The following is a 26,218-nucleotide window of genomic DNA, read 5'->3' as shown; positions in this document are numbered from 1 at the left end:
ATTAAAACTCAACCCGTGTTTGGGTGGTGATTGTTATATTATTCACATATCAACAGATCAATCAACTGAACACAATAAATAATTATTTCAAATATTTAAATAGGTTCACAGAAGAAATGAAAATAACTATTTCTAAAGAGTAGAATTGGCTAAAAAAATCTTTTATGCTAAACAGAAAATATTCTTGCCACTCTCTTTTCTCCTTTTTAAATATTTCCCTTATAAAAAAAAATAAAAAGAAAGCTCCACATCAGCATGTTGGCTTTTTCCACTGCCTATTGGCAATCGCTATTCTTCTTGGCTTTCCCATGTTCCAGTTGCAAGAAGAGAAGATTTTTCTAGTTTTTCTTTTTGGAATTCTTTTTCCTTTTTTGTGATTCACACGATGAATTAAAGAGGTGTATCCACTATGCATTCGTAGTCATCAGTCTTCAAATTGGTCCTAAATGTTGAATTTCTTGGCAACTGAAAAGGTGTAGCAGCAATATCATTATCAAACCTTAACTTAGCTTCTGAAAGAATTTCAATGCCAACCCATGATATATTATAGCAGGATTAACGAAAAAAAAAGGAGGAAGATGGAAGAAAATAAGGAGAGAACTACCAAGTTGCAATAACATAAAATATATCAAGAAGTAAGCAATGTGCAATGAGCACTGAGCAGTGATTGAATAGACATGAAACTATGTAAATATCCCAAAACAAAAGGTATGTCTTATGCGAACCAGATAAATTGTCTATTCCCATGAATCCATCAAAATCAATGACAAACGAAATTCAAATTCGATAGAGGATCCTAGTGGCCTTTTCATTGATATATATGAATCCACAACATGGTGCACAATGGGCATGTCTAATCACAGAGCAAATCACAGAAAGCAACATGCACAGATCAGTTTTGAGCAGAAACTAATGCTGCTAGATCAGAACAGCGCGAATTGAGATTCAGCAGACTCACCTTTCGAATTGGCGTCGACAACCACAAGTTGCACTGTGGTGTTGTTTGGGGGCAACTGCAAACAAAGAGGGATGAGGTGCTGGTTTAATGGGTTCCGGGTGCACACGATTATATCTTCAAGCTTCGTTTCCTCCTTCAACCTCTGCGTAAGCTCAGGCACGCTTGTTCCGATGAAAGTCAAATGAAGCCACTCAACATTGTCATTCACATTTCCAGTATCATCTGCAACAGTGTAGAAGACGCTCCTACCGTCGACTTTGTGCACCGGAGCAGAGAAAGAATCCGATGACTGCAGTAACGAGGAGAAATGAATGTAACCATACTTGCAGATTAGAAAAGGAAGAACATTTCTTGATAGGTATCTTCATTCTGTCACAATTGATTAAAACATAAACGGATTTTTTGTTGTTGTTGCTGTAAATATAGAAGCAAATTTGATTCGAATTTTGAAGAAGTAGTAATTAGCAAGATAAATCCCAATCACGGTGAAAGAAGGATCCAAACCTCCGACAATTTGGCCGACGAGGGCACCGCAGCGGCAGCCTTGACGTCGGTGGCCGGATGCGGACTGGAAAGGGCCTCGACGACGTCGACGTCCCAGTAAATCCAGAATTGGGTAACAGTTCGGCGAGACACGTCGTGAGTGACGGAGTTGCGCCAAGGTGGAACGCCGCCGTTGCCGCAGAGAAAGTTTCCGTATCGGGTCATGAGCTTTACCTGGGCGCCGTCGCTGACAGGCACCCACTCGAGGGAGGAGTCAAGGCGAGCGGGGAGGGATTGGGTGACCCTGTTGCCGGTGACGCCGAGAAGGAAGGGCTCGTTGGAGGCGGTGAGGTAACGGCCGTAGCAACTTCGGAAGCGGAGGACGTGAGGTGGCCCATCGACGTGTTCCACCGTCCACCGGGCCTTTCGAGAGGTCCCGTCGCGTTCCTGGGTGACGTGCTCCTCGTCCTCCTCCGCCACCAGGTACTTGTCGTGGTGGCTCCGCAGCCGCACCGCCTTCGCCAGAGAGAAAAACTCCATTGCCGGTACCGATCAATTCGCCGATTTTGAGTTGGAATGCAAGCGATGGAGGAACGGAATCGAGGACGACGGAGAGTTGCTTTTCCATTTTTCCAGCGGACGCGAACGAATTGGGTTCATGATTTGCTGTCTCTCACAGACACACACAGAAGATCACTTTATTTTTCCAGCGGACAAAAGATCCATTTTAAGTTTCGATCGAGCGGCGAGCAGTCATGACCGTGTTTCCTGTTGGATTTCAACAGTGATGGAAAAGATGCCTGTTTTTATCGAGTACTTTTATTTATTTTGCACCATAGAAACTCTTATTCATTTATATCATAAAGTATCCTCAACTTAATAATTAACTGTTAAATATAATTAAGCATTTAAATATATAGCAAATTAAGTGCATTCACAGCACATTATCTTGCACGATATGAACAAACACTTCACTCACACTGGAAATAGAACAAACATACAGGTAGAAGCTTTGGAAACATCTCAGTCGAACCACACTACAACACTAGGCAAATCTTAACACTACTTGCAGAATTAGCTACTCCTGCTATCGTTACAAAGCTGCAGTACTAGACCTAGAGGTCATAACCATGGCTAAGATTACTCATGGTGTGATGCTGGCGCCACCGAGGCTGCCACCAGAACCATCACCTCCAAAACCACCGATGCCTCCAAAGGTTGGAAGGCCGCCGGGGATGCCGAAGCTCGGAAGGCCACTGGGGATGCCGAGGCTCGGAATGCCACTGGGGATGCCAAAGCTCGGCAGGCCACCAGTGGGCATGCCAAAGCTCGGCAGGCCACCAGTGGGCATGCCGCCACCTCCCACAAAGGGGATGTTCTTCTTGTCCACGAGACCTGGACCAGTAGTAGTAGTGGCGCTGCTGTGGGTTGGCATTGTGGTGGTGGTGGTGGGAATGTTCCTAGCTCTTGCTTGGGCAAGAAGCGCTCCGGAGAGCACGAGCACCATGGCAACAAAGTAAAACCTTGTCATCTCTCTCTCTCACTCTCTCTCTCACATACACACACTCTCACACACACACACACAGTCTTACATCTTGTTCATGATCCGGAGTTGATATCTTATAGAGAGAGAGAGCTGGATTTTTCAGGTTGAATTTCAAAACATTAGTTGGTGGTGTTATGAATACAGAGTAAATGCAAACACTAGAGCTCGCAAAGGCAGAAGCTCATAATGGTCTGGTAAAGATGTATTTATTATTACTGATGTGGTACAACAGTAATATCGTTACTGCAGTAAGCTAGCGGTGCACTTAGAAGCAATAGTAAATCAAAGTTAGTAGATAGAAAGAAAATAAACCACTTTTATAGAACTGACCGGATTCAACCTATCCAATCACTGCCATTTGCCGTGTCACCTCCTGTTCTCTCCACGTGCTCATTAAAGACATGCAGTTGAAGGTAATCAAGGTCAGGGGCAGGAAAACAGGGTGGCAGAAAGAGAAGATGATGTTTCAGATCCATGAAAAAAACAAAGTAATGATTCACACGCAGTAAAAATTTGGAAATCTGATCTTGCACTTATCGTGTTTTTTTCCCTTATAAACCACGGAAGAGTTTTCAGAACTCCATTCCATTCAATGTGGGCTTTCAGATGAGCTGGGTTCGGCCCAGTGCAACTGCCCATGCCATTCCTCAGTTTTCAATTTAATGGGCCGATTCGGTCTGGCCCGATTGGCAAACACATTGGCCATCCATCAATCACTCAAGTAAACTATTCAGATAAATATATATTTATATTCATATTGATATGACATAAGGCAATCAATTATTTTTAAGTCACATTACATTAGCGTGGGCCGATGTAGTTGGATGTAGTTGAAGGAAATGCAATAGTAAGTTAGTTTGGCTGGCTCACCAACTCAACTGATTGCAGATTAGAAGACCATTTAGGTATAATAATCTGGCTACTAATTGTCCAATCTAAGTTATGAAAGATGGGCAAAATATTATACGAATCTATTGGATGTTTTTTGAGTGCAAAATCTTTATAACAATCTTAGATATTTTACTTGAGTGCCCCTCTAGATTTCATCGTACAAATCGCTTACCCAACGGCGTCTTTAAAAAAATCGACCAAAAGAATCAAAGCGACGGCGTGGGACCCTGCAATTATATTAGGTAAGAAATGCGGGCTAACAACAAATTCGAGCGATCTATTTAATTCCCTCGTGTCGCTTATCGCCTCGAGAAAAGTATCAGACTCATCGCCACCGCCCAGGCCATGGCCGCTCCGATTACCCTCCGCCTCTTTTCCGCCGCCGTTCCCATCCTTCTTCTTCTTTTCCTCTCCGCCGTCAGCTTTTCCTACGCCGAAAACGCGCACGACTTGTTACCCGTTTACGGGCTCCCCAAGGGGCTCCTCCCTGACTCGGTCGTGAGCAACTCCCTCTCGGAGGACGGCGAGTTTGTGGTGGAGCTCGAGGCTCCGTGCTACGTCAAGTTCTCCTACCTCGTGTATTACGAGAAGACCATCCGCGGGAAGCTCTCCTACGGAGCCATCTCCGATATCTCCGGGATCCAAGCCAAGCAGCTCTTCTTCTGGGTCTCCCTCACAGGCATCGAGGCGCATCCGGACGACGGCACCATCGAGTTCAAGGTAGGGTTTCTTTCGCAGTCTCTACCCGCCAGCGAGTTCGATAGTATCCGGAAGTGCAAGGCCAAGGCCCTCGGCCGCGGGTTCTTCCCTGAGGAGTTGCTCCCGGCCGTTTCAGAGGTCAGATGTTTTCCCTCATACCATTTTTTTTTTACTTTTATTTGAATCTGTTCATCATTTTTCTTTGATTTGGGAGTAAATCATTGCTTCCGATTAAAAAAAAGTATTTGCCCTTTTCTTTTACTCTTCCTATCAATACCTGGCACATTTTAAACTCAAGAAGGGCAATTGACCTAAAATCCAGCCATTAAACAATTTTCTTTTGTTCAAGCTGCATATCAAATTGTTATCGCAGTAGCCAATAGTTATGGTGTCCGAAGGAACCTTTAAGCAGGTTTCGTTGTTGATCCTTTCTGAAAGATAATCTCTTTGCGTGACCAAATACATTCCTTTAACAGTTGGATCACCAAAACTCTTACTTGTAAACTGAATTAAAAAAACATAGATGAAGCAAATTCCAGTGTCTCAAACTCATTTTCCTGTTTGGTTCCTTGAAAATCTGATCTTCTGAAATATTCAATTAGACTTTTCTTCACTTTGAGCTAGCTGCAGTAGACTATGACAATGATGGATGTCACCTCCTCCTAGTCAAAAGTTTATTGTACTACTTTGAAATTGGTGGGGGTGGTACACAGTGGTGATGTGAAGACCATGAATAGTCCCATATGATAGTGGAATGTAAATATATTCTTCCATCATAGTTCTTCATTTCCCATATGTTAAAGAGAGTAGCAGTGAGAAGGAGAGGTTAAAACTCTGTCCTCAAACTCACAAAATGAGGGATTTTATAATCGTTTACATTCTGGGATGAACAGGGTTTTTCTTGGGCTTTAACATGGTGTTCTTGTTTCTCCATCGCATCTAATGATATTGGGCTTGAGGGGGCAAGTTCAAGAGAGCAGGAAGGAGAGCATAAAACACCTTCAATCTGACATCTGCAAATGGGGGTTTTTATAGTTTCATAAATACTAAGAGGTCCCAAGAGATAGCTCTTGGGCTTTAATACCATCCTTATATTTGTTTATTTAACTTTCTTTAACCAATTTTGTGTATCTACTTTGGTAAATCTAGGCTTTCAGCAAAGGGATTTGACAAACCTTGATCAACCTTGATTTTATATACTTATATACTGTTACCTTGCAAGTTCCTTCTACAAAACTACACACAAGGCACAGGCACAAGATGATTAGTTGATGTGTATTGGCGCAAGAATTGCCTTTGTGATTAAACTCTCTTAAGTAATATTTTGGAAAACATAAGTGCTATTTCTCATAAATAGGTAGCTTATGGATATCCAAGAATTTCATGAGCGACGCCTATTTACTACAAGCAAAACAGAAATGATTTTGTTTAAGCTAGTGTTTTTTAAAAATTGATTTGATTTCTTATCTCAAACACTATTTGTTATCAGTGGTAACAAAAGAATAGAACATATTAGTTGGCTTGATCTTTTTGTTATGCTCACTTTTTCCTTTTTTTTTTGCAGATTTAAATGCCTTGGCCTTACCATCAATCCTGCTGTTTCTTTTCAGAGTCACCATGTGTTTGTGAACGTGTTTGTGTATAAGATGTATCGCAATTTACTCTGATAAAGTGATGTATCTGTGTATCTATTGGACTCTATTCCTCTCAAAGTTATAGCATTGCTATGGGCATTGGCCATTTGTTAACTGATGCTTATCTCATTTAGTGACCGCTTCTATAATTTGGGTTAGAAAAATGTCGATTAGTGTGGATTTAGACTTCTTGAATTGGACAAAGATCAAATTTCGATGAAGCCAAAGTAATATTTTTTTTGTAATAGTCAATTATATTTTTTGATTTACTTTCTCATAGATAGTTATAAGATTGATCGTGTGAGATCGTTTTCTCTGTAGTGATTATGTTTTCTCGATTTGTTTCTTTATAGATAATTGTGAGGTTGAATGGTGTGGGATTGGTTGGGTGGTGGATATTAAATTTTTTTTCTGAAAAGTGTTAGAAAAACGTCGTTAAATTAGAATTAAACAAAAAGTCCGCATTAAATGAAAATTTAGAATTAAATACAAAAATAAGAATTTGACCAATTTTATTTATTTATTTTATAAATGAAACATAGTTGAAAAAATATATATATATAAATGAAGCCTCATGGTAAAATGGCAAACCTTGGAACCGACTCGTCTAAACGACTCGGGAGAGACCTCGGAAACGGCGGCTCTTCGCCATGTCTCGCCAAGCGTCGAAGTTGATCGGATCCATCGCCTCCAAGATCTTCGCCAACCCTACCACCTCTTCGCCGTTGCCGTCCTTTGCCCGGAGTTTCAACGCCGCGGCGCCGCCTTCACCAGCGGTCTTCGTCGACAAGAATACCCGGGTGATCTGCCAAGGCATCACCGGAAAAAACGGGACCTTCCACACTGAGCAGGCCATCGAGTACGGAACCAAGATGGTGAGCGACAGAACCTCAGCGCCTTATCTCCTTACTTGCATGGACTGCTATGGATTTTTATTTTAAAAGTAATAATTCATCTTCTTTGTGTGTTTTTAATCTCTAACTCGATCTGTAGCTTGTGCTCTCAAGGTGGTATATTTTCATTGTGTGTATGGTAAATGACTCCCATTTCTTCTGTAATTAGGTTTTCTAGTTAACGTTTGATTCTTCTTTTATATCACGAGAAAGTTATGAACTGATAGCAAGGTTTAGGTTCGCTGCAGCTTGTAGCTGAAACGCCTTTCTAAATGATTTTTTTCCTATAAAACCCTATTTATTATGATTAGCTGTTCTGTTAGTGGAAGTTTATTTGAGCGTGTGCTTGATGCAGATTCACCAATTAATAATAATAATAATAATAATAATAATAATAATAATAATAATAATAATAATAATAATATATTCTGTAGCTAAGTCACAAAATTCTGTATTAGTTTGATGCACTAAATAATATCAATCTAGATAGTTGGTACCCTTTGATGTCTTCTTTTTGCACTTATAGTTCTATAACACACAAAACTGATATCACAGTTAATTCTTGGATGTGTGGCTTTAATGCTAACTTGCTTTTTGATGAGATTTATCTCAGGATAGAAAATGAGAGGAATCAATATTGAGTTTTTGGATCATCAATGTTTGATATAGGCACTTGTGATTCAAGATCGAGATGTTTATACAAGACAAGGAAATTGACAACAAATGCAATATTTTGTTGAGTAAAGAAAGTGGCCATTTAGATATAAGCTTTCATAAACAACCTAGGTATCTCTAATGCTTTCATTCTTCCTATCCTCTCCGTAGCCATGTTGGACACACTAACATCCCAAGTCAATGCTTATCCTTGACCCTTATAGGCGCTTCTATAAATAGTTGCCATCCATGTACACATCATACAATCATATACTTGTTCAAGTATGATTGGTTGGAATTCCTATGAGGTAATAAAGGGACACTGGTATAGTGTTTAGAATATTGGGTCTCATTGTCAAGCTTGAGGTGTAGCACCGTACAATGGAAACCATTGATTGGTCTAGAGGGCTGGGCATCCTTTTGGACAATGACTCGGTATGGAGAGAATCCCTTTGATTGGGTACCTTTAGAATTGTGGAGGAGAGTCAATTGACAATCTTGGTGATTGGAGAGACAGTAAAAGTACCTTAATGGATGGGACATTAAGACTTCTTATTGGAGAATTTTGGGAAGGGGCCCTGATGGAAGATGTTGGGGTTAGTCTATGTGGGTGAGAGAGACACGTAAAAGTAACACAAAAAGTGATAGTTGGGCAGACATAGATGGTAGTAAAGATTGAAGAACAAAAAGGACAAGAGAGTGAAATGAGAAAAATAACTGAAGAATTGGATTACCTTGGAAATTGAAATGAAGCATTAAAGTGAGTGTTCTAAGAGACTCATGAGCACATTGGCAAAAGGAAACTTTGAGGAAATACCAAATTTTGCTTCACGTGATCTTAGAAAGATTGTTTTCTATACAAAACACATTCTTTAGCCAATATTCATTGATCAAGGTTGGCTAAGCAAGTTAATACTCAGAACAGTTTCATCCCTAAATCAAATGATCAATCTTTTACTTGAGGTCTAACATTTGGAATCTTGCTGTGCAAGTTAATACACTACAGTTTTAGCCTTTGATCAAATGATGGATCTTTCATTTGTGGTCAATTTGTGGAACTGAACTCATTGCTCTCTTTGCTCCAGGTTGGTGGGGTGACACCTAAGAAAGGTGGAACTGAACATTTAGGCCTTCCAGTCTTCAATACAGTTGCAGAAGCAAAGGCTGAGATGAAAGCTAATGCGTCAGTTATTTATGTTCCCCCTCCATTTGCTGCTGCTGCAATTATGGAGGCAGTGGAAGCTGAGTTAGATCTGGTTGTGTGTATTACTGAAGGAATTCCCCAACATGACATGGTAAACTCCAAGTCTTTATTGCTCTTTCTATACCTGTTGAGTATTTTTTTTTCTATTATTGTGCATTGATTATCTTGGACTCCCTACTGGTTCAGGGTTAGGATAGTATAAAATTGATAGTAGATCATATACCATTTGCATAGCTACAATATCATTCTTTAGTTGTGGGCTAATGAAGGGATCGATGCATAGATGAATGAACTATTATTAACTTAGCTTAAGCATTTTGAGCAATGGTTGGTTGTGGTGTTTAGGAATGACTGCTAGTGGAGCTACCATTAACCTGACATGCCATTGATTAAGGGGTGATTATGAGTTGTGAGTTAGACTTTGGTTTTGACAGGGACATTAAATTTCAAGTAGGGAAATTTTTTATAGCCCTAACTAATCTTGCTGACAGAAACCTTGTTTCCCTCTTTTTCTGTTCTTGTTGCCAGCTCCTCTTCTCCTGGTGTGATCCAAATGCTCCCCTCATGATTGTTTATATCTAGCCCATTTACACCTTGATTGGTGCCCCTCCTGTTGCCTCACCCTTTCCAACAGCAGTCTCTTGTCTCTCGCTGCCTCTACCTTCGTCAACTCCTTCCTTCCAGAAGTTGCCACCCTCTCCCACTCTGATCTGCGACATCAAAAGCCTCACATAAACCCTCCTCTATGGATGATTCTTGATCTCTCCTTTGGCCTTCTCAGCAGCTCCATTTGCCCCCTCCACTGAACTAGTCTATTTGGCCCAGCCTATGCAGTTCCCATAAGTGACCCCTTGAACCTTCCTTTCCTGATAGCACCAAAATCACAACAAATATTAATGTGTGGCCCAACTGTTTAAAGGAAGTGATATCTGATGCTAGGAAGATTTAGGATCTGGTCTAATACTAGAGAGGAATCTGGGTATGCAAAACTATTTTGCATCAATTGCATGAATTTGAATGTGGATCCAATGCAAGTCTGTTTGGGAATAAATGTAATAGGAAACTAATGTTGTACTTTAGGACTGAAGGATTCACTATGGCTGGTTAAGTATATCTAGAAAACAAAAGTGAAATGTATTACAACGCATATGATGGAATCATAATGTGTTCAATACAGATCACGAATCACACAATTCTAACAAACTCAATCTATTGAGTCTTGTCTTTACGTTTTAGCTCATTGTCTGCTTGAGGGCTAATTGTTAGTGCACTTACAACAAAGCACATCCATGAGATAGCTGAAAATTTTTCTTACTCATAAAATTGAATAGCTCAATATTTTGATAATGAAATTGATTTCTGAGTGATAACTCTATCTATCATTGAGTTTGTGGCATTATGCAATGTTACCTAAGAAGCCGATCTGTTGTTTTATGGGATTTCATACAAGTGAATTGTTAATGGTCTGAATGTCAGGTTCGAGTAAAATCTGCTCTGAACAAGCAATCAAAAACTCGATTGATAGGACCTAATTGTCCTGGCATCATCAAACCAGGAGAATGCAAAATTGGAATAATGCCTGGATACATCCACAAGCCAGGACGAGTTGGGATTGTTTCTCGATCTGGTACCTTGACATATGAAGCGGTATGTATGAAGGATTTAGCATCAAAATCATCTTGACAAAAACTGATTATGTGCTATGCTTGTAGGTCTTTCAAACAACTGCCGTTGGTCTTGGACAATCAACTTGTGTAGGAATTGGTGGTGATCCCTTTAATGGAACAAACTTCGTTGATTGCATATCAAAGTTCCTTGAAGATCCTCAGACTGAAGGTCAGTTGAAGGCCTGGAAGAACACTTGTAGTTGCTTTTCACCTAGTGGAATTCATGGACTCTTGTTCTATTGTTTTGTTTATCAAAGAGAACCATCTAGGAGACCATGAAAATGGTATGAGATTGTTAATGAAATGTGAACTCTATATGATCTGATAATCTATTGTAGCTATCATCTGGATTAGGAACTCAGATTTTGACTGTGTAGACTTCTCTAAGTATTGACCTATTTTAGAGCTAAGTTGGATCTGATTCGTACTTCAGATCATTCATAGATCTGTCTTTATTCTCAGTCACAAATCTGTCTTTATATTTTATTTCTGAATTTAAAGAGTATTGATCTTTTCTTTAAATCATTAAAGTACACTAGTCTTAAATTTTCTGCCCAGCTATTAACATAATGCTTTTTATTCAAGCCGAAAACAAATTCTTCTTAGGTTTGATTCCTCAATATGACTTGCTTTTCAGGTATTGTCCTTATAGGAGAAATTGGAGGAACTGCTGAAGAAGATGCTGCTGCACTAATTCAGGTACATGATATGTTTGTCCTCTTCTCTGAGTTTATGCCTCTTTCAATTCTTGATTTTGAAAATGTTTCAATTTGATGTGTAATCTGCACAGATTTGTCTGATAAGGTCCAAAATGGTTCTTAATTTCTTCCAAACTACTGCTTATGCTCCCTGTAAATGGGTTTAACTTAAACTAGGTCCAAAATATCAATTTTTCTCATAATGTTAGTTATGATTTCGATAAACTATTAAAAAATTAGTCATCTCCGTAAAAGTTTCTTGACTCTACTTATCACATTTGAAGTGACTCAATGTCTAGAGATCAGTGGTGCTATAGCCTCACATAAAAGTTTAATCACCAGATAAATTAATACACAATTGGACTTGGATTTGTTTGCTGTTCAAGATATTCATGTTTGACAAATTGTTCCACTTCTCACTGTATCTTTTTTTGTCATGATGGATTGGTCAAAAAATGTCAGAGATGTTCACTTTTTCCAATCAAATCTGCATAATATTAATTGATATGAAAGATAATAGTTTTTTGAAGGACTGATTGTAGTAGGATGGATTGAACTCTGCTGTTTGATAAATCGTTTATGCTGATTAGCATTTATTTTTTCTCCTGTCTAAATAGGAAAGTAAAACTGTGAAGCCAGTTGTGGCATTCATAGCTGGTCTTACAGCACCACCAGGACGCCGAATGGGTCATGCTGGAGGTTTGTGCTATACCTTCTAAACTAAATTGAGATGGCATTTTTGATCAATCTATTTATGATTTACGCCATAAGATGCTATGTCATTTCTTGTTACAAAGTCATACTTATTCTTAGATACTTTGCCCCTGTTTTCACGCTTAATGTAATTCTTCTTGCACGACCAACTTCACATGATCCTGAGAATTCTGAAAATGCTTCTTCCGTGGTACTTTTGGAGCTATGATTTCACTATTTACTGAATCTTGTTAATTCCACAATGTATTATTAATCTTGTAATCTTGCAAGTGTTGCTGGAAATCAAAATTTTAATGTTTCATGCCAGAAACAAAACCCCAAGGTCTCGTGTGTACATAGAATATTGTTGAACTGCCTTTATGTCGTCACATGCCAAATCATTCTCGTTAAAGATCATCTTTGGTTGTGCCACATCATCAGTTACTTTCAGCAGATTCAAGAATCAATTATGTTTCTTCCCATGCCAAGCTAAACTGTCATACTCTTTCATGCAGCGATAGTGTCTGGTGGGAAAGGTACCGCACAAGATAAAATCAAAACCCTCCGAGCAGCAGGTGTGACAGTAGTCGAATCACCAGCACAGATTGGTGTGGCGATGCTTGAGGTGTTCAAGCAGCGTGATCTTGTCCATTAGAAGACACGCTATTTATTGTGATTTAATAATGCAGCTTACAGAAACGCATCAGTTTTTTCCACCCATTTTCCAGCCCAAATAATTTATTTTAGCCATGAAATCCTTTTTGCAAGGCTTCTTAAATAATGAAAGAGGAGCTCCAAACATTTTTTTGCCGGAGATGCTTTCAATTCTATTTCTATTCCTATTTATTATGAGGATTTCTGTAAGAAATATAGTGCCAGTGATATTTATATATAACGTATTTAATTGCATCTAAATAACAAGCATTCTTGGCAGTTCCAGTCCAGAAACTCTTTGAGGTTATGATTGATCGTAATCATCAAAGATGACAATTGGTATCTATACCATTTAAGTCAGATTTTAGTAGTTATTATCCTTAAAAATCAGGTCTGTATTGGATTGGATTTGGATTTGCTTAAATCCTAAAGGTACACTTAGCTGAAACATCCAAATCCCATGAAAATGGTTACCCTGATAGGCTGCTACACGGATTCTTAGCCCTTTGATGAAGACCATGCTGAAAGAAGCTAGCTAGCATGAGTTGTGTATAGTAGAAAGACAATTTCAGATCAAATCGAAGCCATCTATACGACATTAAGCGTAAGATATATAAAATCATTCCGTTTAATGGTGCTAAATTAATTTACTAGTCTTTTACAACGCACTGCGCAAATCAAGTCCCTCTACCACGTTAAATAGCAGAAGCATGAAGAAATGAAGAATATGACAAAGGGAAAAGGGGTTCCCTTCAAAATTATACGAACTGCATTACAACCTTGTGCAACAAGGATTGAAACTTACAAAAACATTATACAAGACATTTGTCTCCAGAAACATAATCTTTAGCACTTTTTGAGGATTCTGCAATCACACCTTATCTAGCAAGTATCACTCGCTGTCAGGAACTGACAAGACGCCTCTACAATTTTGCTTACAGGAAGTAGTCAGGTGTCCTACGAGTTACATCAGGCTCTCCTCTCCGAGGTGCTGGTTCAAACTGCAACAGAAACAATATTAACTCTCCACAAAACATCACCTCAAATTCAATGGGCAGTCTCAGCGTTAAAATAAACATATTTACTAAAATAAAAGAAGATTCAAACAAATATTATTGGAATTCCAGAAAAAAATTGCAGTGATTATGGAAATAGGTATAATGTGTTGCCTTAAAGCGACCTACCTGAATAAATGTCTGCCCTTTACATTCATCAACTTCCATTATGGAAGCCATGTTTCCACACCGATAACAATAATTTGGGGCACTAAATATGGTAACAACCTTTTGTTCCTGTTGAAAAGAAATGTAATTGAAAATCACGCTTCTTAATCTGAAACAAGAAGAATAAAACAGGATTCATTGTCGCAGAAATTTACATGTCCCCAATTGTATCCCTCCATTACCAATTGATGAGCTCTGGCTATTAATTTGAGATTATTGGTATGGTTGAATTGCTCGGATATGTCCTGAAAGATTCAAAATGAATTGTTGAGAGGTGAAACCAACACTAACATAGAAAATTGTAAAGAGAATAGATGAACATACTTGGCCAAAAGTGTAACCAGCACCGCGTGGAGAAATACCCCAACCGCATCTATCATCAGGATCAGACCACAAAAGATCACACATAGGACCCTCATGGGGAACTTCTTGAACACGATCAAAGTTCCGTATGCCATCAAGAGTTTCAATAGATGGAGATAATCCACCATGTAGACAGAAAATTTCTGATTCAACCTGCAGCAACAAAATTGTTCAGTTCGGAAGAACCATGATAAATTAAGTTGCCACCTCAAGGCAGTTATAGTCTCCTAACAGGCCAATACTTATAGTTTCCTAACAGGCCAAAATCAGGCACTAACTGATAAATCGGTTAGCTATTTGGCAACTTGCACACTAATACTTATAGTCTCCTAACAAGCAAAAATCAGGCAGTTTCTCCCTGAAGGAACTAGTTAGGCTATTTTACTTTTTACTCGAGGCATCTTGCTTAGGCATCTATTTAGCAAAATACAGTACCAGCTGACTGTTAGGCAGTACTTGTCACTAAAAAGCAAGGGGATAATAGCATCATTCATATGTCTATGACAATATTTTACTATCTGATGGCATTCAAGGCAAACCATTCCAAGGATCTTAACTTTTCTAGTGAATAATAAACCAAGAGATATAGACACAGTAACAACCAAAAATGTTCACTAAGAGAAGACGTGATATTACATCAGTCATAAAAGGTTTGAATCAGTCATAATTAATAAATTGCACATTCATGTCATCAGCAAAGAATTGTAGAAAATTCAGTAAGATTCTCCAAGATATGATAAGGAACACAAACCAATGCTGTCAATGGGAAATAATCAAAAAGATCTGTGAAGATCTTCCATACATTTGCATTGCCATACCTGGATCAGAAAAATAAAATCAATTATAGTCAAAGAGGATAATAGTAGCTTAACTTCTGGTAAAAATAAAAGTTAAACAATTTTTCATACTTGTCAAACATGATTCTTAATGGAAACAACAACCAAAATTCAGAACACAAAGGAAGACCTTTGATAACTTGATCAGCACAATCGCCATAAGCATTTTATCAGTTCCAATATAAAAAAATGTTCACATAAATGAATGCTAAATTTGCAAATACAGAGATTGTGTGACAGAGAGACTTGAAGCATGTAGAGAAAAATTTAAGAAACTAAAAGTTTTAAGTAGAACTGAAATAGAGCACATGAAATGGAGTTCCAACAATATAAATAAATAAATAATTAAGATGGAAGCACAAAAGAGTCTTTAGTTTCAGATATCTTTGATATATTATTTATCAAGAACAAATATTGGTCAAGTTATCATTAATAAGATAAAAAATGATTGATTCAAATAGAAATGATCATCATCGTCTTTTGTGATCAATTTGTGCTACATAGGCTCAATAAAATGTTATGCTTTTATAATCAGTCAACTCTAATATATAGTCAAAAAAGAGAAATTGGTCAAAATGTAAGGACTTTTCAAAGATGATCAATAGATCATATAATCAACATGTCGAAAACATTACGAGAAGTAGAGCGAGAGCAAAGAAAATTTTAGTTGGCGTAATTATCAGTAATTTGAGACATTTAGGCACCAACACAATATTTCTTAGTAGAAGCGCATGCTTAAGACCCATCATTTAGGCTGCATATCCCTCCATTAGTTGATTACATTCATTTCCAAACTAAAGTTTAAGAACCTAATTAGAAGTTTAGGCTTTGCTTAGTCCTCTTTATATATAATAAAAGTTTAAGGTATATCTTACTCAAGCTTTGGCAAATATATTAAGTGAAAGATAAGATCTAAAGTTTGGATATTACAACAACGTAACATACAAAGGACTATTTGGGAAGAAGTTGTTTACTCTGAATTTCATGATCTTGTAGATTATCCAGTGTAAAATATCAGACCACCTTGTAACTGAAGGGGTCATTAAGAGAGGCATGGAGAACACATTAAAAAACCTTAATCAGGTCATCAAAGTCATATTTCCAAGTTTGAGAAACTCTTATATTCCAAAGGCCAATGTTCAAAAAAAAAAAAAACAAACCGTCTCTAAGTCTATTTATCACAAATATTCGTTGCAGCATCAAACAAATAATAGAAGCAAAATGCATTCATATGGGGACGAAAACACCAACATAGTCTCTCTTTGTAAAAATCAGCACATTGATGTGAACAAAGAATGTGAAAAAAAGAAAGAAGAGAAACTAGCTCATCTTCTTATAGAAGTTAAAAGAAATACCACCTCGACCCAAGCATAACAAAACAAACTTGCTGCACATAAAACAGACATCAATCAACTTTACATACAATTTAAATATGATTCTATATGTCAAGTTAATCAAGTTGTATAAGAGATAGATGCAATAGAATAAAGGGATTATAAGTAACACCATTAAAAAGAAGCATGTCTAAGAAGCAGACACTAAAAGTATAGAAAGAGGTCATACAAATCCTAGGAACAAACAGGGCAGGACTTACTTTCTCAGGCATTCATCATAGAATCCATAAACCTGGGTAATCTGTGATACAATGGAAAAGAAAGGTCAGAAAATAAATGAATTGAACCTAGCCTTGTAATTCACCGGGAAGACAATGTATACAATAGGAAAAACTATATACCTGACGACTTTCATGGTTTCCTCTGAGAATGGTGATTCGCTGAGGATAACGCACTTTGAGAGCCACCAATAGCTAATCATACAGAATCAGTTGCAACATCAGTATCATATCACTTTATAACCATAAAAAATCCAAAGTTCCCATATAAATAATGAAGAAGCTCCTCTATGAATCAAGACAGGTCAAGGCTTGGTTCCTATTAGAATCACTAAACTCGTATAACTGTAGAAAGAACAATCAGCCTTTATGCAAATCATCTCAATGTCATCATAATTCACTATCAGCAAAAATACATATTATTGACACTGTTAGAAAGTAAATTTTGGCAAGTTCTAAAAAGTAATAAAAAATTCGAGAAAATAAAATATATTTCAATATTGTATTACCTTCTTTGAGATACAACCCACACAGGAGCTTCGTGGTCATATTAAGTACTCAAACCATGAAAACTCACATCAGATAATTCTAAGTGTAGCATAATGTGTAAGCTTGAAATAGTTTAATAAAACTAAAGTGAGGTGAATCCTGTAAGTAGATAAATATCAACTTATATAATCACATGTAAAAAAACATTTTTAGCATGTGATTATTTTCTCAAGTCATGCATGTTGCATTTGCACAAAACATTCTCATTCAGGCACAATTAGAGGACCTTGTAGTAAAGTACAAAACTGAACTTCCTTTGCTACTCTACGGGCTTTGCAAGAGACATTGAATTTATTGTGACCAAAAATCTAAGACAGATGTTAAGTCTGCCCAGTTTAACTAAAGAACCCAAATATGTAAAAGCTTAAGTGACTAGCGCATTTTATTTTTGAGTTTCCCACTGTTCCTTTTAGTCAATGGCTGAAAGGCAGGAAAAAATATCTTGGTTTGCATAAGACCACCCCGATCTTTCGGGCATAGATGACTGTAGTCAAGATTGCCTGTTCTAACTTAGGACTAAACAGTAAGCTCCATTTTAAATGCAGAAGATGAGATACAAACTAGGATTTGGAATCCATAAGCTTAAACAAGAAAAATCAGTGAGTTTGTAGAAAATAATTACACTAGCATGAAATAGAGCAAACAAGTCAGGAAAAGATACTGTCCTTACCGTTACTGTCTCAACAGAATAGTATCCACGATCCACATAATCACCCATAAACAAGTAATTGGTATCTGGGCACTAAAAAAAGAAAAAACACATCATTAAATGCATGATGAGTTTGTTGGAATGAGTAAATAGGTATAATAAATCCATTTGATAGTTTTCTATTAAGAACACACCTTCCCACCAATTCGAAATAGCTCTGCCAGATCATGGAATTGGCCATGTATATCACCACAGATAGTCACAGGACTCTTCACTGGCTGCAATATGTCAAGAAATTGTCCAAAAAATAACAAGAGTTTCTGACTGAGTTTCAGACTAGGTCCCAAATAAGAAGACGCAAGCACATGATGAATTACAAACATCCAATATTCAGTTCACAGAACAAACTAAGATTGGCTTGTTAAAAAATCTTCCAGTTCCCTTTTGAAAAATTTACAGTTACATTTCCTTTCATTATGGCTACTACTAATTGCAAACCAAATTGAACTGAAAAAAACTAAATAAATAAATCAGTTTAACATAATCTGTGTGGTTCAAATAACGACAACAAAACATGGCTCAAACTATTTGGGGTTGTCTCCATATCTTAGATACTGTCCTGCCATTGTGTGTGTGTGTGTGTGTTGATAACAACACACCATAGAGTCATATTATTTGGAATTTGACAACATAGATATTGTCCCATAATTAAACATATTGTAAGACCACTAGTCGATTTCATCAAATGGAGTTCCCTGATTTATTAATCTCTCACACCTTCAACATTAATCAATTTAACTTATCTAATTATAGACTCTATTTGTCCTCTTTGAACATGTCCATCTCGTCCAGATTGAAATAGTTATGTTCAACTTCCATAGACCTTTGGTTCTTGTATGTTGTACACTTTTTTGGGGTTTTCTACACCCCATGGTAGAACTACAAAGTAAGGAAGGTAGAAGAAGAAGATTTGAAGATGCAGGTTAGAAAGAGTGGAGAAGGGTGAATTTCATATAAATATAAGACGGTGATCAAAGCTACTATGCTTGTGTACAGCTTCTGGAAAATTGAATACAACTACAAAGTGATCCTATCATGAAGCTACAATCAAGCAGTTTTACAGTTTACGTCGCCTTAACTTGATTGATAAAGCAGCTTCACCTGAACATTATTTTCTTCCATCAATACCTCCTTAGCCTTCTCACAGAGCACTCTAACCTGAAATTGTGAATAAATATCAATATAAAAAGGAATTCTGAACCTAGTCATTAACCCATAATAATTGACTGCAAGAACTACCAACAATTGACTGAACAATCAATAGAAGAGATTAGCTAATGGCTAAAGTCTTATCCATAAACAACATTTTATGAACTTTTAGTATGAAAATGAAAAGAAATGAAGCATTTACTTTTATTACTTGTTAATAACACACTAATTGCTTGCAAGGAGAGGACTGCTATAACTTGTGTAATGTTTCCGTATATTTCAAGAGCCTTCTAAAAGTAAAAACATTAAAACATCCCGATATCATCTTACTGTAATTTCTTAATCAATTAAGCCGTAGAAAGTACATCATGTGCTAGCTAAACTATTTTCTGTCACATTCAAGTAACTAAAGCATGCATACAGTTAAATTAGGATAAAGGATTAAGTCGCACCAATAATCAGATAAACTCGTTCACGACGGACAAATGAACCTGGGCACAAAAGCCATTAAAACGATATCTTTAAAACACATACAAGAACCAGGTAGGTCAAAATGGATCTTTCATGGTTGCGGATCACAAACGTCTCCATTAACTCTATTATCGGAAGGTAACACCAAAAGATCAACGAAATAAACCAGAGAGATGGATCCAATATGGGAAACACAACCAATTCTTAGAAAAGGTTGGGACAAAAATAAACATTAGTAGATCCAACAGAACATCCACGAATTCCAGATGTAAGTTCCTAAGTCCATCATAAATCGCATTTGAAACCTAATCGCACACTATTGTTAACAGCCTGGCAGATCCCTAATCAAAATCCCGTTTTGGCATCAAGAAACACCCAGTAGTCATCCGATCTTCCAAAAAACGCAAAAATCAACCAAAAAACACCAGAACCTTCATTCAATCCAAAAACAAAAAGAAATCGAACAAAAAAAGCCAAGAACCGAGAGCACGGAATGACCTCCTGTTCAGAAAGCGGCTTGCACTGCATGAGCTGTGCGATCTGCTCATCAAGATTGCCGTGGGTGTCCGAAGCAGGTACGGGAGTCGCACTCATCTTGGCCTTACCACCTCCACCTCCCTCGCCCGAAGACGCCTCGGACAGCAGGAACTCGGAGCTGCAACCGTTTGCTTCGCGCTCGATAGATCCGCACCCAGCGACTTCGTCGCCCTTCTCCTTTCCCTCCCTCCCACAAGAACCGCAATCCGCGGCACAACGGCGACAAGCGAGGAAGAAGGATGGGGAAACCCTCGCGCTGGTGGAGCCTGGCGTGGCCTCTTTATTTCAGATCCGCTATATTTAGGAACTGACCCTCTTCGCGAGATTAGATGTCGGATCCCCAACAGGAAGAGAATTAAATCTACGTAGTGACGATGAACGAGTGGCGATCAAGATAAGATAGCGTCGAAATAAAGTACTTGCTGTTCGAATAATAACAGCTGATGGAGTCGCGCGACGGTCTTCCCTGATTCTCTCATGGTAACCAACGGTCGTCAGCGATTCCAGCGGGTGAATCGAACGGATAAGAGAATAGAAATCCGAAGGGACCCACGAAATTTGTAGCAAATCTGGCAGGTGTCTTTGCTGCCACACGTGAGACAGGAAACAGGTTATACAGATTTGTGGTGAACTAGGTCCACCCGATTATCTTTTATTTGATTTAGATTATTTTTGTAAATCAGAGTCTTCATGCTCTTTGATTTAATCGTTTTTTAATCAAGTCGTGTTGGTGACTGCCACCTGTACATCCCTCAGGTGGTGTTCTGTGAACACAATAATTTATAGTGAGAAAAATAATAAAAGATTATGAAAAGATGGGCTTTACTGTAAAATCTACAAAGGTGTGGGTTTAAGTTGCAATTATGATCAGACTGAACTCATGGAAGCATCAACTGGCCATAGAAGATGAGCATGAACTGCCCAGTTTTGAGATCCCTGGATTCACTTTGAAACTGCACAATACTTTTCAAGACATATTTAAGGCTGCCAGACCAAGAACAAGAAGACAGAAAGTAAACAACAAAATGATGTAATCAGACCTTTAAAATTTATGTCGATACTGAATTACTGATGAAGAAAGAGCCGATCAGGGTTAAGGATGAGGCTACTGACTCAGTGCCACATTGTCTACTGGTTGTTGAGATGACAACAATCTTGGAGTTCTTTTCACAAAATTGAACTGATAACTAACCATCGGTTTACATGTCAAACTAGAAAGGGTAACAGAAAAGAGGCTGCAAAAGCGGAAGAGAAGATTTGCAGTCTTGAACCTTGACTTGAAGGACTCACTGGTCCGAAGGCTCCGGTGGTTGTACCCCCGGTCGTGTTGCTTGCCCCCGTGCTGCAATTGGCGATCAAATGGATCATTAGAATCTTGGAAAAATTATGTAATGCTTGCACAAACTAAGCTAGAATAGTTTTTTACATCACTCACCTTCCCGAAAAGATGCATGAACCATGGCCTGCAAGTGTAACCATCGGAGCAGAGTACCAATATTAGTGTTCCTCCCACAAGAAATAAATGAATGGTTAAACTAAACAAACAAGAAACAAGATGCTGCCAATCTCATTGAGTATTTGCTTGTATATGATAAAGAAGATGATGAAACCAAATGCACTATCAAACAACCAGAAATCTAAAAACAAAAGGATTGCGTCACAAGATAGTGATAGGCAACATAATAGAATTTACAATGTACAGGGATGTGTTAAAGTTATATTACAGCTGGTAGTTAGTGACACAAAAATGGAATCATTGTATAGCGATGAGTATAGAGCAGTGTGCCTGAATAATACTGAAAAGAAGGCAAAGTCAATGAATGAATTGGACACAATGCATGGTTACAACCAAAAAAGTAATATGGGACACCCAACAAGGTGACAAGACCGATAAATCAGAGGTGAAAACCATTGAGATTTGTGTAAAAAAGGGTGCATACGGGCAAGATAGCGAGTTATGTAATTCCTAATCAAGAAAGAACTATGTTTTATCTTGCCTTCCTAACAACCTAGAAAGCAATTGTAATCTTGTGCAGAGAAGCTTACTGGGATCCGTTCTGGTAATCATGGCTGTGTTACCAAAGCTGCAGGTACCGCCACTTGCTTGAGTTCGATGGTAGTAGTCATTGAATGCATACGACGCAAGCGCTACAAGATTGTTGGCCTGATAGCATGGTTGCCCAGGTTGAATAGCACTGCAGTTTGCTGAACCAGGTCCACAAGCCCAATCTAATCCCCTCTTTAGTGCGGTTGAATCCGCACTAGAGTTTGCAACACAGAAAACATCAGCCAGGGTAGATGAATCAGCATGTGACTCCACCAGACTGCTAAAGGTCAAAGAGTAAAGCGCCGTTCCATTAGAAGAAAATATCCCCCAATTTTTTTCAGAAACAGACCCAGGTCTTAGATCCTCATTGAACAACTCGTAGACATATGTGCTAACAGGTGTGGTTGGTTGGCTTGGCGTGCCTGAACCATTTAGCACATGGCGAATAAGATTGGTATTGTAGGCCAATGCATTGTCGATATTAGCATCTGGTTCATTTGATCCACCTATAGATGGCCAACCAGATGCTGTCACAATCACTGGAATACCAGAAAAGTTGAGAGACTGCATCGAGTAATAAGCAGCATCAACCATTGCATCAAACATGCTTGTGTATTGGAAATTTGTATTAGGATCAACAATCTGATTACTCGGATTCAGCGGCTCAAAAAGAGCATACTCGAGGGGAAAGATACCTTGTCCCTTGGTGTAGCCATAAAATGGCAGCACATTTAGCATCAAAGAAGATCCTGTGTTCTTCAAAAACTGAAGGTACTGAGACATTATGGAGTTCCATGATGAATTGAAGGTTGCTGTAGATGGAGGAAAATGTTTGGGAATCATGTCCATTGACAGTGGACTTGAAACTTTAACCTGAAAGTTGAGGTTTGCGGCAAGGAGAGCAGACTGGAGGAACTGCATTGCTGGAACGAGAACGAGAGCAGCATTTGGGATGGTTGTTAGAACTTCATTGCCTACCGCAATATAGGTAATGTTAGTTGCGGGAACATATGCTGCAACATTTTTATTTATCCAGTCAGCCGCATCTGATCGTGATTCTCCTATTCGTAACAACTGGTCATTGGGGACACCAACAATAACCTCTATTCCAGTATTCGCTAGGGCATTCAGGATTTGATGGTCTGCATCAAACAAACGCACATGTTTGATCTGCTGAGTTTTCAGAATGGATACTATTTCTTGGGCTGATGGTAATGTGGACATCTGAGTGCCAATATTAATCCCTACATATGCACCTGCAAATTTGAAGCACCATCAGTGAAATAGGTAAGAAGAAATCATATTAGAGCAGTTGACCACAATTAGAGAGGGAGAAAGCAATTAAGCAAAAGCAAAAACTTGATTTTTTTTTCAAAACAACATATCAGCAACTGCTACCTGAGACGAATAAACACAGGCATTCCATGTCATAGTTCCAGTCTACTTGACCAATGAGCACAAAGATGATACTTAATCTATGACAACTACCATTTTTACGGAAAACATGACCAGGATAGAAAATTAGAAAAATAACTATAGAGGCTAGTTAAATTGTCCTGCTGATGATCGGAAACCCAATGATTTGTGTATGGTTAACTAACAAGGAAGTAGCAAAAAACTTCAACAACTGAATTATTTGTGGACTTAAAATATAGTCTGAATCTAGTGAATGCTGTAAGATAAAACATATAGGAATCAGCAAATATTGATTCCCATCCCAAATGAAAATGTAAAGCAGATTGCAGTTGCACAAGGAAATTATAAGCTTAATATGGCAATACCTGACGCACTCGAGAACAGGAACAAAATCAAGAATATAACTTTGTAGTCGTTGGACAACATCTGGCTTAACAAACTCCCAAAGTGCACTCTGTCGTTGTTAGCGAATAAAATCATACAGCAGTAAGGACAAAGAGAACAATAGTGCGCATTTGTAAGATAGATAATACATCAACTCAAACAAATAAAACAAACTGAGTGGTTTTCAATTATTAGCATATCCAAGCAAAAGACCATATCATAATGAAGTATCTGATATGTATATGATAGTCCTAACAAAAATCACACATTTCACTGAGTTCTGCGTCTTCAGAACCATGTTTGAAAACCAACTACATGAAAGCATGCCATTCTCACCACATTTTTCTTGATTTAGGTTTCTTGTTGAGGTAATTTCTACCTATGGGCATGACAAAATACATTACACATTCATCACTTCTTAGTGGAAAAAAAAATACAAGACAAGGATGCATTGCTACTTCAGTTGAAATCGTGCAAATAAGAAACAACCAATTGAACTGCGATCTTGTTCTGAAATATTAGGGATGGGTGCCTAAACTCCAAAAAAAGACCCAAATTTGTGCACAAATCGATAGCTGCCAGAGAAAAAAAAGGAAAAAAAAACAAATTTGAGCAGACAACCTAGAGTTACCACACCAAAGGCCCCCTTTTTCATAGCATTTGAGAAGCAAGAATCCAGAAACTGAACAAAAATAATCTAGTAAAAAAGAAAAAAAATGAAACATAGTGACAAAGAAATACCACCTGCTCGCCACAGACGAGAGCTTATGAAACGAAAGTATGGATGGATCTGTCTCAGCAAACCTTTCAGAAAAAGGAAAACGATGTGGAAAGAAATAGAAAAGAGGCCCTTTTCTGCGGCCTTGTAATAAAAAAAGAGAGGGGGGAAGAGTACTTTGAGGGAAGATGAAAAGAAAGGACTGAGACAAAGGGCGCCGAGTGTGTTACAACCGAGCAGAACAAGACCAGTTCGCTGAGCTTTTTGGGGGAGAGAAGAACTGAAGCAGCAACGGAAGAGACAGCATGTGGGAGCTTAGTAAATCTCTGAGGAATCCAAAGAGGGTTCTGGGTTCTATTACTATTTTTAAATTCTCTGAGTTTTGTTGCAACTTAGCCCTCAAAATTTCCATTTTATGGATGTCTTAGATAAGTTCTTTAATTTTATTTTTTCTCCATATAGCCCACCTTTGCTTTTATAAGGGCATCCACAATACACCGGAATATTTCATCCAAATATTTGTGGTCCCCACATCCACATCATCAATCAAATATCTCCTTCCTCAAATATCTCAACTTTCACAATCAAATATCCCCAAATCAAATATTTATGGGTCCCACTTATTACCATATTATTACACTTTTAAATATCATACATAAATATCATAATTCCTTTATCATTTTATTAATTTATATTTAAATAAATTTATTTATAATTTTTATTTTTAATTATAAATTCTAATTTTAATTTTTAATTTTATTTATATTTAAATAAATCTATTTCTAAAAAAAAATAAAACTATTCCCCTGGTGGTCAACCACCCGATCACAGGTTTTTTTTTAAATCTCTATTATCTGTTTTTTTATTTACTTTTAATTTTTTTTATAACAAAATATTTGAAATCATCGGGTATAACTTTTAACCCGGTGATTTCAAATCATCCCTCAAATATCCCCTACAATAGGAGATATTTGATGCGATCGGATATTTCTCCAAATATCCGCTGCAAACATCCGCCGTTGTGGATGCCCTAAGTGATAAAAAATATTTCTTGAATTTGTCTTGCTGAATATTTCTCTCTCTCTCTTTTTAATAAAACACTGCTAAATATCATTCATAAATTTAGCATAAGAGAATTTGAAAGATAATTAAATACGCAAACTTTGAGGGACTAAATTAAACAAAAAATGAAATAAATATATCAGTTACAAATATAATAATGAGTTGCAGGGAGAAGGTGGAAGAATGCATGGCAACTAATTGGGTTAAAGTATTAATTAGTCATTAACCAGATGACAAAAACCAGATTTCCACCATTTATGTATACCTGGCATTACATGATTGGCAGCTTGCAGCTCATTAATTGAGCCCACTTATGCAGTGGCATTAATGACAAGTGGTCGTTGGAGTTTATTCCAGCCGTAAGTCTTAACTCGTGGAATTGCCTTGGCAGCATTGAGTTTGGTTTATCAATGGTGGTTCGAATGTTTCATATGTACGAGATATTCTATGTGAATTTTAAATCTTTAT

The 26,218-nt window shown here is 37.8% G+C and overlaps 6 protein-coding genes across 7 annotated transcripts; 2 read left to right on the top strand and 4 right to left on the bottom strand.

The window, feature by feature from the left end:
- Positions 1–341: 341 nt before the first annotated feature.
- On the bottom strand, positions 342–1,981 carry LOC141834172 (uncharacterized). The gene is made up of 3 exons (XM_074721622.1): positions 1,463–1,981; positions 959–1,247; positions 342–465 (listed from the first exon to the last, which is right to left on the bottom strand). The coding sequence occupies exons 1-3, from the start codon at positions 1,979–1,981 to the stop codon at positions 443–445; spliced, it is 831 nt and encodes a 276-aa protein (XP_074577723.1). The 3' UTR covers positions 342–442.
- Positions 1,982–2,562: 581 nt separating this feature from the next.
- LOC141832937 (uncharacterized) lies at positions 2,563–2,975 on the bottom strand. The gene has a single exon (XM_074720300.1). The coding sequence runs from the start codon at positions 2,970–2,972 to the stop codon at positions 2,586–2,588; it is 387 nt and encodes a 128-aa protein (XP_074576401.1). The 5' UTR covers positions 2,973–2,975; the 3' UTR covers positions 2,563–2,585.
- Positions 2,976–4,172: 1,197 nt separating this feature from the next.
- LOC141833636 (uncharacterized) lies at positions 4,173–6,325 on the top strand. The gene is made up of 2 exons (XM_074721120.1): positions 4,173–4,715; positions 6,142–6,325. The coding sequence occupies exons 1-2, from the start codon at positions 4,224–4,226 to the stop codon at positions 6,145–6,147; spliced, it is 498 nt and encodes a 165-aa protein (XP_074577221.1). The 5' UTR covers positions 4,173–4,223; the 3' UTR covers positions 6,148–6,325.
- Positions 6,326–6,813: 488 nt separating this feature from the next.
- LOC141833449 (succinate--CoA ligase [ADP-forming] subunit alpha, mitochondrial-like) lies at positions 6,814–12,932 on the top strand. Its single transcript, XM_074720898.1, has 7 exons — positions 6,814–7,086; positions 8,844–9,053; positions 10,439–10,609; positions 10,675–10,798; positions 11,267–11,328; positions 11,945–12,026; positions 12,536–12,932. The coding sequence occupies exons 1-7, from the start codon at positions 6,862–6,864 to the stop codon at positions 12,673–12,675; spliced, it is 1,014 nt and encodes a 337-aa protein (XP_074576999.1). The 5' UTR covers positions 6,814–6,861; the 3' UTR covers positions 12,676–12,932.
- A 352-nt stretch (positions 12,933–13,284) lies between these two features.
- Positions 13,285–20,378, bottom strand: LOC141833748 (serine/threonine-protein phosphatase PP2A catalytic subunit-like). The gene is made up of 11 exons (XM_074721244.1): positions 20,085–20,378; positions 19,068–19,124; positions 18,101–18,184; positions 17,928–17,999; positions 16,832–16,903; positions 16,691–16,731; positions 15,012–15,078; positions 14,222–14,413; positions 14,053–14,142; positions 13,859–13,966; positions 13,285–13,675 (listed from the first exon to the last, which is right to left on the bottom strand). Exons 1-11 carry the CDS (start codon positions 20,178–20,180, stop codon positions 13,610–13,612), a joined length of 945 nt encoding a protein of 314 aa, XP_074577345.1. The 5' UTR covers positions 20,181–20,378; the 3' UTR covers positions 13,285–13,609.
- Positions 20,379–21,137: 759 nt separating this feature from the next.
- On the bottom strand, positions 21,138–24,983 carry LOC141833747 (glucan endo-1,3-beta-glucosidase 4-like). 2 transcript variants are annotated; one of them, XM_074721243.1, is made up of 6 exons: positions 24,866–24,983; positions 24,715–24,774; positions 23,952–24,040; positions 22,170–23,426; positions 21,559–21,586; positions 21,138–21,465 (listed from the first exon to the last, which is right to left on the bottom strand). In XM_074721243.1, exons 3-6 carry the CDS (start codon positions 24,010–24,012, stop codon positions 21,330–21,332), a joined length of 1,482 nt encoding a protein of 493 aa, XP_074577344.1. In that variant the 5' UTR covers positions 24,013–24,040; positions 24,715–24,774; positions 24,866–24,983; the 3' UTR covers positions 21,138–21,329. The 2 variants fall into 2 exon arrangements, with proteins under 2 accessions (XP_074577344.1, XP_074577343.1); XM_074721242.1 differs by lacking the exon at positions 24,866–24,983 and having other exon boundaries at positions 24,712–24,743.
- Between the last annotated feature and the right edge of the window lie 1,235 nt (positions 24,984–26,218).

Source organism: Curcuma longa, chromosome 8, assembly GCF_044706935.1.
Source record: "Curcuma longa cultivar G26 ecotype Majalengka, Jawa Barat chromosome 8, ITB_CL_G26_1.1, whole genome shotgun sequence".
Taxonomy (NCBI): domain Eukaryota; kingdom Viridiplantae; phylum Streptophyta; class Magnoliopsida; order Zingiberales; family Zingiberaceae; genus Curcuma; species Curcuma longa.
The sequence above is the reverse complement of the archived record's forward strand: the minus strand, read 5'-3'. Positions and strand labels throughout refer to the sequence as shown.